Below are 15,059 nucleotides of genomic sequence, written 5' to 3'. Positions count from 1 at the left end.
AAGTGGAACCGTTGCATCCCTAGTAAAAACTAGGCTTAAGACTCTGTTTGTCTTTGACAGTTTTGGCTGTGAAACTTGATAAGCAAGCATCCTACTAGAGAAACATCTTGTCCTTCACTAGGTACACATACAAAACGTGCTAATCGAGCGGTGGCTCAACCTGGCTATTAACGCCTAAGCCTTCAACACGTTCATTTTGCAAATATACCAACATTTTCTAACTTAATCGTGAATCACCTATATATTTTTTACAGTTTGAGAGATTGTTACAAAACTATTCTCCTGTAATATATTTTATGAAAAGGCGATTAAAGAGTTCAATAAGAATTGCTTTTTTTATGAAAATTAAACAATACATTTATTAAAAAGGTAAACAACAGCACTGTTGGTTTTCAATGTGTTTTTAAGGCGCAGACTTTGTTATCTAACATTGTAAGTCTGTGATTCCATCGTTGACATTTATGGTACCAACGTCGCCACGCATTGGTCCATGAACAACACCGTAGTTGACGACGCTGTTTAAAAATATATTGTTCTGCACTTTCTCATTTCCTGGACGCCTCGCCTCGGCTACCTCCCTTTGGAGTTCAGCCACGCGAAGTTCTTTCGAGGCCAATTCCCGGCTCACTTCCTCGATCCTCCTGGTCACCGCACCAGCGTCGTAGACTGGCTCGCCTTCTACATTCTCGTCTTCTTCGGGAATGGCGAGTAGTTCGGTCTTTAAGTTTTCCTACGTCTTCCGAAGTTCTTCTGCTCGCAATGTTTCACCCGCCAATTGACCAAAGAGAGCTGGTATGTTCGAACAAACATCAGACACGGAGACTCGTAACAGCCTTTCTTTTTCTTTTTCGCGTCTACTTTTGTGGTTTTGCACCAGACTCTGTCGCTCGGATTGGGTCATGCGTCTCCAAGATGCGAGTAATTCTCGGACTTCAACCTGGCCGTGTTTGTACGCTGAGGCATCTGGTGTGTCCTGCTCCGAGTTCAGGGCGTCCACATCAGCCCCGAAATCCAGCAGCAGCTCTGCCACTTCTCGATGACCCCCAATAGAGGCCCGGTGTAATGGGCTCATTTTCTTGTCGGACGAGGCGTTGACGTCAGCTCCGTGTTCCAGGAGAATTCGGACCACTTCTCGGCGGTCGTTCTTGGCGGCCAAATACAAGGGAGTGTAACCGCCCTTAATGGACATGTTGATGAGGGCGCCTCTCTTCAGCAGGGCTTCCACGACCAATAGGTGGCCGTTATCAGAGGCGGTCAACAGAGGAGTGGCGTTGTTCCTGGTCGGGGCGTTGACGTCAGAATTGTTCTCCAACAGATAGTCGACCACAAGGGCGTACCCGTTCTCGGAAGCGATATAGAGTGGCGTGGCGTTGTCCTTGTTGCCAGCGTTGACGTCCGCCCCTCGGCCTATAAGCCGTCGGATGATGTTGTGTCGGTTGTATTTGCATGCCAGGAACAACGGCGTCTGCTGGTCGTTGTCTCTCATATTCAAGTCTGGATTCTTTCCAAGTAATCGTACCACCAGTTCCTTGTCACCCGCCACCACGGCTTCCAAGAGACAAGTCTTCTTCTTCAAACTATCCATGACGGATCGGACAGACGCGGTGACGAAAGATTTGATCGACACAGTGTCCTGCCCATCAGCCATTGAGGATTGGTTGTTCAGGGACAGTTTTGCCGCTTTGAGTTCTTCAATTGAAGCCATCATTTGTTCCATCTGAGAATGCAGCGAGTCTATCTTGTCCGTTTTCTGGCGAACCGCTTCCATGTTAGTTTTTAATTCCAATTTCTCCGAATCGTTTGCTACGTCAATTTTGGCCAACAACTCTTCTATTTGCAACGCGGAATCTTCTTGTTCTCGTCGCAAGAGGGCGCATTGGTTTTCTTTATCAGCCAACTGTTGACTGAGATCGTCAATGCACCGTTGTAAATACTTATCGTTTGGGGTAGATTGAGGCATCAACGACGAGACGAATGCACCCATCTTATTTTGAGACCTCCACCATTGAATATGCTCTACCACACTTTGGTGACCTTTGATCTGGGCTAGATCAAGTGGCGACTGACCCAAAGAATTTCGCTTTTTGAAGGATGCGCCTCGCTCTAACAACAACCGTACGCTATCGAGATCTCCATTTTCAGAAGTCCAATGGAGCGCCGTGTTCTTTGCGGAATCTACCGAGTTCACTGTCACTCCTTCTGCCAATAATCTTTGGACAATATCGCCATGGCCGTTCCTGGCCGCGAAAAGCAACCAATCATTGCCTAGCTTAGGGACATTCTTTCCTTGAGCTAGGAGCCATTCAAATGACTCCAGATCACCTTCCATCGCGGCTTGTTTAAATTTCCAGGACAGCATAAATGGGATAATTTTTTTAACATCGTTATGTAGTTTGGAGGTGTCCAGCGGCGTGCGACCTTCGGAATTGACCGCCTTGATGTCGGCGCCATGCTCAAGCAACATCTCAATTACCGACGTAATTTTTATAGTTTGCAACTCCATAACTGATTTTGTAGCGCAATGCAAAGCGGTGTCTTTCGTGTCCGTGACGGCGTTGACGTTAACGCCATGTTTCAGTAAAATGTTGATCATTTCGTGAAACAAGAACCGAGAAGCGAAATGTAAGGCGGTCTGACCATGGTTGTCGACTAGGTTGACATCCGCCCCTTTGTCAATCAAAGCCTTCACAATTAATTCCAACGCGCCACTTTCTGCGAAACAATTACAATTATGAGAAATTACATGCAGTGGCGTCCTTCCGTCTTCGTCACGAACATTGACGTCAGTTTCCTGGGCCGTGATAAGATAAAGAAACAGCGATAGTGAACTGCGCCAATAGGGATCTTTCTCCAATAAATCGACACTCGCGTTAGTTAATTCTACTATTTCTTTTGGAAATTTCGAATGCCTCTCTAAGTCTATTTCCGGGCTCGTTGACCTTCCAAATTCGCAAGCGACGTGCGGCGGAGTTTGACCTATATGGTTCTTAGCGTTCGTATTAGCACCCTTTTCAATTAGCAAGTATGCGATATAAAAGCTATATCGCAACGCAGCGTGCAAAGGAGTGTTACCATTGGGATGGGACACGTTAACATCGGCGTCAGCGTCAATCAACGCTTCGGCAATTCGAAGTTTATTCGCATCTAAAGCGAAAAGCAAAGGCGTACCTTGTTCATGTTCCAAAAATGGTTTCTTCTGGTCGGAAATAGAATAAGGAATTTGGGCAAATAATCTTTCGTTGACGTTGGCTTCGCTTCGGATCAAGTCTCGCACCTTTTCGAGGCCGTTATGGTCGGTGATCGCCAATATCCATTCATATACTTTTGGGTCTATTGGGATAAATTCCCCATCTTCACCCACTTCAGGGCCATCTAGCAGCCCCGCTGGCTGTAAATGCTCCTCACTCATTTCTGCGAAACAAGAACCAAGCAGTCAGACTTCCCCTACAACCAAGTATAGGGAATAGTTCTTTCCAGGAATTCATACCTCTACTTGAAATGCTTATCGCGACAGATTTTCGTCTCGATGTGGCTGACGGTTTTTTGATGTCACTATGTTAACTTAACAAACAACAACGTGAGAGGGGAGCGCGTGCAGCGGGGATTTTTTCTCCTATAGGCGGGGCCAAAGCCGTCAGAGTGATCTTACCATACGCGATACGCCAGGATAAGCTTTCCAAGTTGAGCTATGGATTCCTGTTCTTTCTAGAAATATTTACGTTTATCTAACTTGTTAAAAGTCTAACTTGTTAAAAGTAGAAGTATAACGCGTTGCTCTTCCGTCACAAGACTGAGCTTTGGTATAATTATCTTAGCACGCGCGATTTGCACGAGCCTTAGAAAATAGGAAGCACCTCGTGATTCGAGCACGCACTCGTAGTGTTGGAGATGGTAAAAACTCCATTAAAACAACAAGCCTATATTACTTTATAGGCTATGTCGGTTTCAAACGAAAAAGACACGCAGCGCCTCTCGTGGCGAGCTCGCGCGTAACTTGGTTAAAAGTCTTTCCCCGCCCCATTGAAATTAACGTAAAGTTGACGATAATTAAACGTTAATTAACCTACCAAATGTTATTAGAAATATTCCACTGACAATTTTTCCCGTTTATATGAGCTTAAATGTAATATAAAATTATCTTGAAAAATCGTTTATCGTTTTAAAACTTCCAAAAAGAATATTTTTAACGCGCCATGTAGATAATCAAACCGCTGCTCGTCTAGGTAAAGTTTGCGTTGTCAACCCGCGTATTAGAAAGCAAAATGAGATTTTAGAAAGTAGGTTGTAATTCTAAACGATATTAATACTTTTCGCAAACTTTGTCATCAGTGAATCATAAATATGACTTGAAATAAGTTTCAAGGTTTATTTAGAAGCTAGTTTCATAACTTTTCATCCCTTGGTTCGTTCAGAATTATTCTTTAAAGTAGACGAAAATTTTAAGGCGGTGACTCTTGCCCAGCCTTAAGCCTCGGTTTAATCTAGCTCGTATTTTGAAACGGAAAAACCCGAGTACTGTACTATCGTTAAATGATGGCGAATGCTAATTGTAATACGAAACCAATATACGAAATACGTGGGATTTTTGGCGATAAATGGACGTATAGAACGGTCAAGCTCTTTTGGTAGGCAACGTTAGGGAAACAGTTAACGAAGACAGCTCAGTAGTCCAAGGGCAATGCATACGAGAGACGTCGGTGATTAAAAAAATCTACGATATAACAATTACTAGGCATACGCGTGAACTTTGAGCCCGCGTATTTCGAAAATAAAACGATAAAATCTTAAAGGCTTTTTTGAGTTTCTGTTAAATTCATTTATTATGGAAAAATATGAATCAAATATTTTTTCTAAAAATGGTTTGTTAATTTACTTCAAATCATCGCTATATTTACATTAGCGTCAACGGGAATTGTAGTTTGTTTTTAACCAAGCTACGGAATGGGGGAGAAAATACTCTAATTAAAAGTTAAAAGAGGGCTGTAGACAAGTTTCGCTGTGTTCGGCACCTGCTTTCACAGGCTCAAGGGGGCATTTGTGCCCCAAACTATATGGATTTAGCTCAGTGCCATCTCTACACGGCCCCGTCAGCGAAGGATTGACGAGAAAGAGAACAACAGTTTTTGAGAATCAGGAAATTCGGCGAATAAAGATTGATAAAGATGAGAGTTCTAATTCAAATTGGGCTAGTGACGTCACTCACCGGAAGTTCTATGCTCGTCGTCTATAAGATGATTCGGCTAACTAAGAAACTCCCTCCTGCATTCAGGCTGCACTGTGGCCCACAATGTTACACCACCGACCAGTGAAAGTTGACGGCCTAAAAAACGCGTCCTCTTGTAGCTGACTACTTTTACAATGTCTGAAAAGATGAACCCCTACTTCAGTTCTTATCTAATCGCTGCGGATATAGACTGTCAGGGGCGTATACAGACTACAATCGCGTAACATACAACGTTCATCGGCTACGAGACGTAGAATAAGAGCAACACGATTAATTATTTAATTCCCGAGAAATATTCACGGTATTTAAAACAAACACTAACACGTGAGGCTAGTCACACCGCGTAATCAATGTACACACCCGTACCTTTGACTGTACTAATGAGATTAGGCGTAATCTCTAGAGTCTGTACCGGTATCAGTGTTGAGTACGTGTAATCGGCGTACAGGCCATCTGTAAGTGGTTGGCCCCTCGCACTTACATTTATTGACAACTTTTTAAATATTGGTTCTACGGCACTGACTCGCGCGTTTTTGAATTCACAATGGTCGATTCATATTTAGAAAGTGGAACAATTTTCCCTCTATAACCAACGGTTGAGAAGTTATCGCGTTTACAAACTTTCGTCGAAATTGGGAAACACCTAAAATCGCTGTCAAAGTTGCGTTATTAATAATCGCTTGAAAGTTTGAAAACGCGATAACTTCTCAACCGTTGGTTGTAGAGGGATAATTTTTCCACTTTCTAAATATGAATCGACCATTGCGAATTCAAAAACGCGCTAGTCAGTGCCGTAGAACCAATATTTAAAAAGTTGTCAAAAATGAGTTTTGACGGTACCCGCCAAAACTATTAATTTTTGGCGGACGAAACCGATAAATAACGAAAGATATTAGAAAATAAATAAGAGTTGCAATTGGTTTCATCGATCTATCTATTATAGTTTTCTAGCAGAATTAAAAAGAGGGCAAAAATTTCACCTGTCGAAGACTTTTTAAACAGAGTGTACATGTAAATAAAATAAGTTAAGTTTATTTATTTTGTTTTTTAGAATGATTTTCTTGATTTCACATATTTACCATTACTTACCATATTTACCATATTTACCTTATTTACCATTATTCATCATATTTACCATTACTTACCATATTTACCATATTTACCTTATTTACCATTATTCATCATATTTACCATATTTACCATTATTTACCATATTTACCATATACTATATTTACCATTATTTTTCACATTTACCATTATTTACCATATTTACCATTATTCTTCATATTTACCATATTTACCATATGGCACAATATCCGAAAAAGTGGTGTTTTTGGAACACTGAAGAGCAACATCTCATTGGTTGATTTTGGTTAGGTAGTTTGCGAGTTATACGCGATTAAAAAATGACGTCCATTTCCCAAGATGGCTGATTTCCATACGGTAGAAAATTCAGGTAGTGCGGGTCAAATCATGATCTAATGTAACTTTGTGCAAATCCGCTTGCTTGTGTACAGAAATGCTTGCGTATTCTATGATATTTTTCGACGTACATCTGCTACTAATAATAAAAAATCTCCTGACGAGTCATATTCACCGGGTTAAGCCGGGTTTGGTATTAGCAACTGTAAAATGTATTGACTTAAAAATCACGCTCACTCTAGAGAACAATGAGTTTAGAAAACTAGAAATCAACTTGAAATTGTCGAAATCTCGAAATCAGTCTAATAACCCGAAACCAAGGCGACAATTGTGCTCTGAAATCTGCAAATGAGTTTATGATTTCTAAAACCACTCTGCGATTCAAAATCACGTACTCAAAATTTGCAACTGTTAGACCTCTCAGTTTAAAGAGATAGTTTTATGGTGTATTTCGTGTTTCTATCACCAGTTTTAACAGAAGCTAGGTGATAATTGGCCCTAGTTGCGTTAAAAACAAGTCGTAATGCCAGGGCCGTCTTAAGGCATGGGCTAAATGAGCTACAGCCCAGGGCTCCCAGCCAGTTATGGAGCCCCCGGAAAGGTCAGCCATATAGCCTCTACTCTAGGTTAAATATTATTAATGCACAATTAATATTATGCATCTTTTAGTTACGTCTAGAGTAATTTGCCTCTACGCCACATCGCGTATCATACGGTACCAACCATTTCTAAAACCTAAAAGCGGGTACTGTCAATAAAAATCTTATTTTCAGTAGCCCTATGTTATACTTTTGAAATTAAAAGTTTTGGTTTGATTATTGTGTAGTTGAATTTAGACAACCGACAAACAAACGCTGACAGTTGGGGATCGCAAAGGTCTTAAGAAATAATTTAGATCAGGGCCCCAAAAGGTCTTAAGACGGGCCTGTGTATAGCGCGCGTTAGCGGACGATTTTTCGATTTGGTTCATTCTCCCTTTAAGAAAATATTTTATACTTCTGGTTTTACCTAATTATAAAAACCGATAAAACCCAAGTTCACTATTTTGATATTATCATCTGCTGAAGCAAAAAATAATAAAAAATTGAGCCATTATAAACCCAAGAAGAATAAAGAAAAATGCGGAACAGAAAACGTTCCGGCTTCTGCCTGTAGATGGCGCGGAAGAATGAGTCGCGAGGCGTCTGGTGTAATACACTTTTGATTTCTCACAGCTAGCGGCGCAACCCGTGTCGGCTATTTGCGCTATAGAAAACGCGTGGAACCGTGTACAGCTGTACGCCGAAGTGAATCCAATGTTTTTGGACCCCCGATTGCGGGCCTATAATGGGGGGCCCCGTAACGGGGGAACTGAAAGAGGGGCCCCTTTCGGAGGGCCTCTCTCGGCACTTTGAGAGAAGAGAAAGAAGCGTAACAATGAAGCTGGCACGCGCGGCCATTAGAATGTCCCCCGCCGCCATTAGAATTTCCCCCGCCTGAACCACCAGCATTGTTCAACCCAGAATATCTGCTCTTTCGCCGATTTGGAATTTTTTCATCAACCAATGACCCCGCTTACAAAAACTCTTGTTCTATAATGAAGTATGTTAGCTATACAATTATGTTTCTTCTCGACGATAGAGCTAATGAGGCAAAAGTTGGAACGAAATTTTTTAATCGCACTACGCTTATAGGAATTGTAAAACGTTAACTCACGTTGATAGAAATTGTATAAAACTTGCAGAAAGTTCATAGAAATCTATAAAATGGACACAAAGTTTGAAGAAAATACCACAATCACCATACGTTTATAGAAATTGCAGGATTAGAACCACGTTCGTAGAAATTGAAGGATTAGAACCACGTTCGTATAAATTGCAAGACTAGAGCCACGTTCATAGAAATTTCAGGATTAGAACCGCGTCCATGGAAATGGCAGCATTAGAACCACGTTCATATAAATTGTAGGATGATAACCACTTTCATAAAAATTGCAGGATTAGAACCACTTTCATAGAGATTGCAGGATCAGAACTACGTACATAGAAATTTCAGGATTAAAACCACGTTCATAGAAATTTCAGGATTAGAACCGCGTCCATGGAAATGGCAGCATTGGAACCACAGTAATGGAAATTGCATGATTAGAACCACTTTCATATAAATTGTAAGATAAAAACCACTTTCATAGAAATAGGCTATTTCTATGAAAGTGGTTTTTATCTTACAATTTATATGAAAGTGGTTCTAATCATGCAATTTCCATTACTGTGGTTCCAATGCTGCCATTTGACTCAAATAGCAGGATTAGAACCCCGGTAATGGAAATTGCAGGATTAGAACCACCTTCGTAGCAATTACAGGATTAGAATCATGTTGATATTACTGCTAGAGTCAATGTAAATTACAAGATTAGAACCATAGAAATGTAACTAGATTGCTGCCGTATATGGCGGGGCCTAGGCCTGAAGCCAGTTGGTCTACGACCTTTCAACCCATGAGAGACGATAGAGTGGTCCACTTCGCTCAAGTAGTCATTTTGCGGCGAAGAAATAGGAGATTTTCCCCGATTTTCCCTGACTTATTTGGTGCCAAGATTTTGTATTTATAATAATAATAATAATAATAATCAGCTAGGCTAATACCCTTGGCACCACCTTAGGCCTAAGTCATCGAGCGACTTTTAAAGCCTTTAATTCGGGTGGCCGGGTTACGATGCGTAGGAGGGTGGTAGCAAACCCTGCAAGCCACGCGAGCCAACACCTCCCTACACTAACTATTACCGTTAACCTATATATAAGTAAAAGCTTCCTATTTGCAACCGAAATTAAATTCCCTGACATTTCCCTGATTTTCAGCTTCATTTTTAAAATTCCCTGATTTATAGACTAATTTTTAAAATTCTCTGATTTATAAACTAATTTTTAAAATTCCCTGACTTTTCCCTGATTTTTATACCCATATTCAAATTCCCTGACTTTTCCAGGAATTCCAGGTTTTCCAGGTACCGTGGCAACCATATTAAAGATCAAATAATTATAAGCAATCATCGATGATACACAATCTATAAACCAATCTGTGTTTTGAAAACGGAATCGTTCTACCGTATAAAGATTTCTATGATAAGAACCACTTCTATAGAAATTTTGACTATTACCACCACATTTATAGTATTTCAGTTAAAGCAAACAGCATTCCAAACATTAAATACTTATTTTATGCTAATGTTTATCGATCAGTGAACTTCAAAATATAAAATGTCTACTACGGTTCTATAATAAAGTACGTTTCAATTATGACTGATAGATAAGAAGATAACTTATCCGAGTAGAATTAGAATAACCGTTCGCCGGCTTCCAAACACACTCAATGGGCTCAACCCCGTTACATCATCAAAATACCAATCTACACCCTTCTAAAACTCTCCGATCGACACTGACAACCAGTACGCAGCCGGCACGCTATCCACGTTAAGCCTTATCAGGCCCAGAGTCTAATTCATGAAAAAGAAAAATTTGCATAATATTTAAAAATATATGCGAGGGAATAATAAATCCCAAAATCAACATTCAATCTAGGAAGGGAGGTACAAGGCCTAACTGGTCGCTCTATAAAATTCCGCGCGTTTTCTGAAAAAATACTATAACGGTCGGATAACGTCGAACCCACGACGACGGCAAAAATTGAGGGAGGAATATATTTGGAATATTTCAACTTTGATTATTCCGCTTGCACAAGCAGATTGTCACCCCGACCTTAATCGCCTTTCTGGGGAGAAAGAGAACCCCAGGGTCAGGCGACGAAGGGAACTCGTTTAATGGGGTCCTGACACCCCGCTTTCAATAAAAATGGGTCAAAAGCTTCGGGAGACGGAAGAGAGGTGGCGCTGTTGCACGGGCGGAGGAGACGCACTTTGCAATTCTAATGACGACCGGGAGTTCAACAAGCGCTTCGTTATTCATTTGAATGAAATTTAATAAGCATACAAAATTTATATTTTCCATAAGGAGGAGTTACTCGCGTTATGTGGGAGTTGCTTTATTGGAAATCTAGCGGTTTTAACGCCTTTGCCGGTGCTACCAGGTGAATGTGATTAAGCGGAGATAATAGGATATTGCGTAAAATATCGATTGATTATAACTGGACTTTACTTTTTCGCTCCCTAAGTTAACAGGTTGTTTTCAAGACTAGGTTTTAGTCTCGTGTATTCCTTATTATGACCAGAAGTACATAATAATTTTCTTACGAAAGAAGTATTCATTTCCCAATACTGCTAATTTTACGTTGTCAATAGTTATGTTACCAATACATACACATAATTTTAAATCAAAATGTTTGGGAAAAATTAAATTGCGTTAAAAATGAAAACACCTTAAAACTTAATATCATTAAATTTATTTCAAAAGTTAGAACGCTTATTTGATTTGGGTACATTTGTTCGAATTTCATTCGTCCGAACGGTGGTACAAATGCCCGAATGATCATTTGTCCAAATGCCGGAAAACAGGATCGTATGTCCGAAAACGTATTTCATTTGCCCGAAAAATTTATCACAACTTTGGTTGGTGATTTAGTCGTTCAATTTATGTTAACTTTACTGACGAATTTCATTTGTTCGAATAATCGTTTGTCCGTTTTTTCGAACATTAGGAATTGGTTTTTTTTTAAAATATTGTTAATATAAGAAAATAGTAACATTAACGTGAACCTAACCTAACCTAACCTAACAGCAGAAATTAAGAAAAAAAACTTTAACAAACAACGATATTTACAATGTAGTTTTTTTTTATTCTTGCACTAAAAAAAAACGGCAATAAGAAATACTAATTTAGTCCAATTCGAACAATTGAAACATTTGTTATTTCGGCGGTTCGGACGAATAAAATTCGAACATTTGTTCCACCGTTCGGACAATTGAAATTCGAACAAATGTACCTACCCCGCTTATTTATTGTGTTACCTATTTATACAATTTAAAATCTTAAAACAAGTACTAAATTGATATTTTAATTTAAAGTTATCAATAATTTAGGTTCCAGTATAAAACAACGATATGTGACGTAACGTTTTCAAATTCTTTATCAGCTAGGCTAGTACCCAAAGGCACCACCAAGTCAGCTAGCGACTTTTAATACTTTTAAATCGGGTGGTCGGGCAAAAAGATTCCTACGTTTCCCTTACTGCTTTACGTGATTTGTGAAAGGTCCCTCGCTATTTAACGACGCAAACTTTAGAATACTTCGACGGTCGTTAATAGTTCTTTCTATAAAGTGACGTGACCTTATTGTTTAAATGTTGCTCTTACCGTCTTACGTCACAGTCTCTTACTTTAACAAGTCTACGATCGCACGCTACAGTCGCCAGAGGAATATAGGTTTATTTAGCAAGCGTGCAAATTGCTCGTGCGAAAAGTATACGAATAAAGCCGTGTTTTGTGACGTAAGTGCAACATTTTAACAAGTTGGGCAATACCACTTTTTTTTTTATAAAACAACTATTTTACTAAATAACTAGGAACCGAATTTTTAAGTCGTAAAATGTTCCGTATTTTTCCGAAAAAAATAAAAATAGTTTTAATTCCATGATCAGTCTATTATAATATATGGTTTGCAAATTTAAATAAAGCGGCATTTTCGCCTCATTTTTTCGAATCTAGACTAGCTTTAAACTGATTAACAAATAACAATGTAATACTATTAATGTTTTGTAGTAGGTTTACTGTTATTAGACATTTTATATCGATAAAAAATAAAAAATAAAAATTTATGTTTTTTTTTTCTTTTTCCGATTTGCCGCAATTCGGAACATTTTTTGGAAATTCTTCCGCATTTTATTTTTCCGGAAAAATAACAACACTAATATTTATTTTCTATAGAATTAAGTTGCTTTGTTAACACCTATCATTAATTACTGGTTTTTTACCTTAAAAATTGATATAAATTCAACGAATGAATTTCGATACCAGTGTCGAGTTTTACACAATTGTTTTCGCGAAGATATCAACTATGGCCAGTAATGAACGAATGAATGAATATGGAACTGCATTAGGTAGCTCTGCCCTCAGTCCCTTGGAAGGGAGAAGTGTCGTTATTATGACGCTGGTCACGACTCACGCGCCGCCGCTCTAAGATTGTTTTGATGGGTGCGCGTTTTGAAACTGTTATTTTCATTGCCAAGGTTTAGTGTGAAATTTATTTCACACAAAATAGGCCTCATGAAAAACCGAAGGGGATTGGGAGGTTTTACTCTTTTTCTCCGCCAGGTAGCGTTGATCCTAATTTTAATTTCTCTCACGCCTGTGTAGTGCTGAATACATGTACACTTAATTCCAACCTAGCGGGGCCTTGATAGGCTTATGATAATATTAATACGTATCCAAGTATCTTTCGTATTGAATGAAAATAGGTTAAAATATTGACAACCATACCTTTATTTATGACTATCAACTAATTTTGTAAAGATATTTTTCTAAAAATTACGAGTAAATTTTCTCGCCAGTTAAAATGCCCAATCCCGGAAACGTTTTATGAATCGAAACAACGTCAGTTATTGCGTCATACGCAGAAAGGCACCGCCCATCCTAGCCGCAGAAAGGGTCATGATACAGTTCAACATTCATGGTAGAAATGAATACCGTCGCCGTTAAAACAAAACCACGTAACTTGAGATACGTGGTTTTGTAAAAATTGACATATTTAGATTCTACACCCCAATTTACATATATAACATTAAAAACATTAATAGGTTGCAATTGAATTTCTTTTTTTAAATCGAGAAAACATTTAAACGTATCTTTGATATTCACAACGCATTTCGCGCAAAAGCACGTATCTTGCTTATTGTCAGCTCCTATCTCACTACATGACGCGAGACCACGTATCTATAAAAATTCGCCTTTAGCAAAATATTTTTAAATTAAAATCCTCATAAATTCAATATTGAAACGAAATTATTTAACTATAAAATTAACACGCGATTTCACAAGTCCCTGCAGAATTAAAAATCCGGTGGAATGATACGTGGTTTTGTTTTAACGGCGACGATACATTCATACTAAAACTATTCAATATTTTTAAAAATGTCTACCAAAAGGTTAAATGATTTTGGTGACGAATTTTGCATTGTCGATTAAGTCCAACGGTACTTCGCTAATGACCACCGTCCAAAATCATTCGTAACAAATAGTCCAATATTTATGGTATTTCTGACCTACATAAACGTCACCGGAGCGGTTGAAATAAGCTCAAGGTCTTCCCCCCTCCAGAAATACGCAAAGTTCAACCAACCCTACCCTACGCCATTCAAAAGATTTAGCCCTGACCCAAATTCCCCACAGATCGACCAAAAAAATTTGGAAGGTGGGCGGCCGACAATAGCGCCACCTTCCAAAATCTGTTATCAAACACATTTTCGGGCCGAGACGGGAAGTCGAGCTACTAACTCCATCTGACGTAATAAATTTCCTTAAGATGATATAACTAAGAGGTCGAGAGCGAGTCGAAAGAGGGCGCTGTTTCGCCTCCCGTCTACCTGGGCCGACTTTAAAAGGAGTCAAAAATAGACTCATTGTAGGGGGCGCTCTTTGTGCTCCGTCAAACTAGGCCACACGCGAACGAAGCGTGCCAGGTCTATTTATATCAAAGAGGGCTATTTCTTTGTGTCTCCTCATCATGTTAATAGTATGCAAAGTAGTTCAAGGTTTTTGCCGAAGATGTTAAGAGCTTAGAAGTTGGATGTAAACGCTTCCCCGATTCAATGGAACTGTCATATAAATCTCGAAAGGAAAAAATCACAAAATCGTTGAACTGCGCCACTGCGAGGGGAATGTTATAGAACCGCGGTTAAACAATGTAGCGCGGGGCTCGCGACGGGCTTGAAAATATTTGCGGATCTTTTCATTCGAATTGAACATCTGTAGAAATGGGTGACTATTTTTTCTCTAGATCTTTCGAGTACATTTTATAAGAATTTAATAAATGTCTTGACTCTTCTATCAATCAATGGGTACCGTCACTCGCAGGTGGGCTAAACACGGGGTTTTTTTTTAAATTTTAATAGCCCAAGGTTTTGGGTTAAGGATTGCCAAAAATGGGTTTGTGAATTATTTATGGGGCATTGGGTTTTAAATGTTTTCCGGTTGATTTGGATATGATCGAAGGGCGAAAACTTGGCACAAACATACTCACCACCTAGGGCATCTTAGGCCTAAGTCATCGAGCGACTTTTAAGGCCTTTATTTCCATTAAACATAAAAGATCCCCCAAATTGTAGCGCGGGCGTCGGAGATCAGATCTCAACCTAGGGACAATCGACTTAAGCGAACGCCTAAGGTACCCGTCTACAATTAATAAAAAAAGAAAACCAAAGGAGATAATAATGAATGAATACGCCCGGGACTACTCGCGTAACGTTATTAAAAACTCGCGTTATTTAT

At 39.4% G+C, this 15,059-nt stretch overlaps 1 protein-coding gene across 1 annotated transcript; it reads right to left on the bottom strand.

Moving 5' to 3' along the window:
• Nucleotides 1–385: 385 nt before the first annotated feature.
• Nucleotides 386–3,883, bottom strand: LOC149966250 (uncharacterized). The gene is made up of 2 exons (XM_090181218.1): nucleotides 3,747–3,883; nucleotides 386–3,411 (listed from the first exon to the last, which is right to left on the bottom strand). Exon 2 carries the CDS (start codon nucleotides 3,407–3,409, stop codon nucleotides 731–733), a length of 2,679 nt encoding a protein of 892 aa, XP_090037344.1. The 5' UTR covers nucleotides 3,410–3,411; nucleotides 3,747–3,883; the 3' UTR covers nucleotides 386–730.
• Nucleotides 3,884–15,059: the final 11,176 nt, after the last annotated feature.

The sequence above is a fragment of the Leiobunum rupestre genome, chromosome 1 (assembly GCF_980474605.1).
Source record: "Leiobunum rupestre chromosome 1, qqLeiRupe1.1.hap1, whole genome shotgun sequence".
Classification (NCBI taxonomy): Eukaryota; Metazoa; Arthropoda; class Arachnida; order Opiliones; family Sclerosomatidae; genus Leiobunum; species Leiobunum rupestre.
This window is presented reverse-complemented; position numbering and strand designations above follow the sequence as displayed.

What these genes read in the sequence shown, in the direction of transcription:
- LOC149966250 (XM_090181218.1), bottom strand. Translation starts at nt 3,409, where the DNA reads ATGAGTGAGGAGCATTTACAGCCAGCGGGGCTGCTAGATGGCCCTGAA.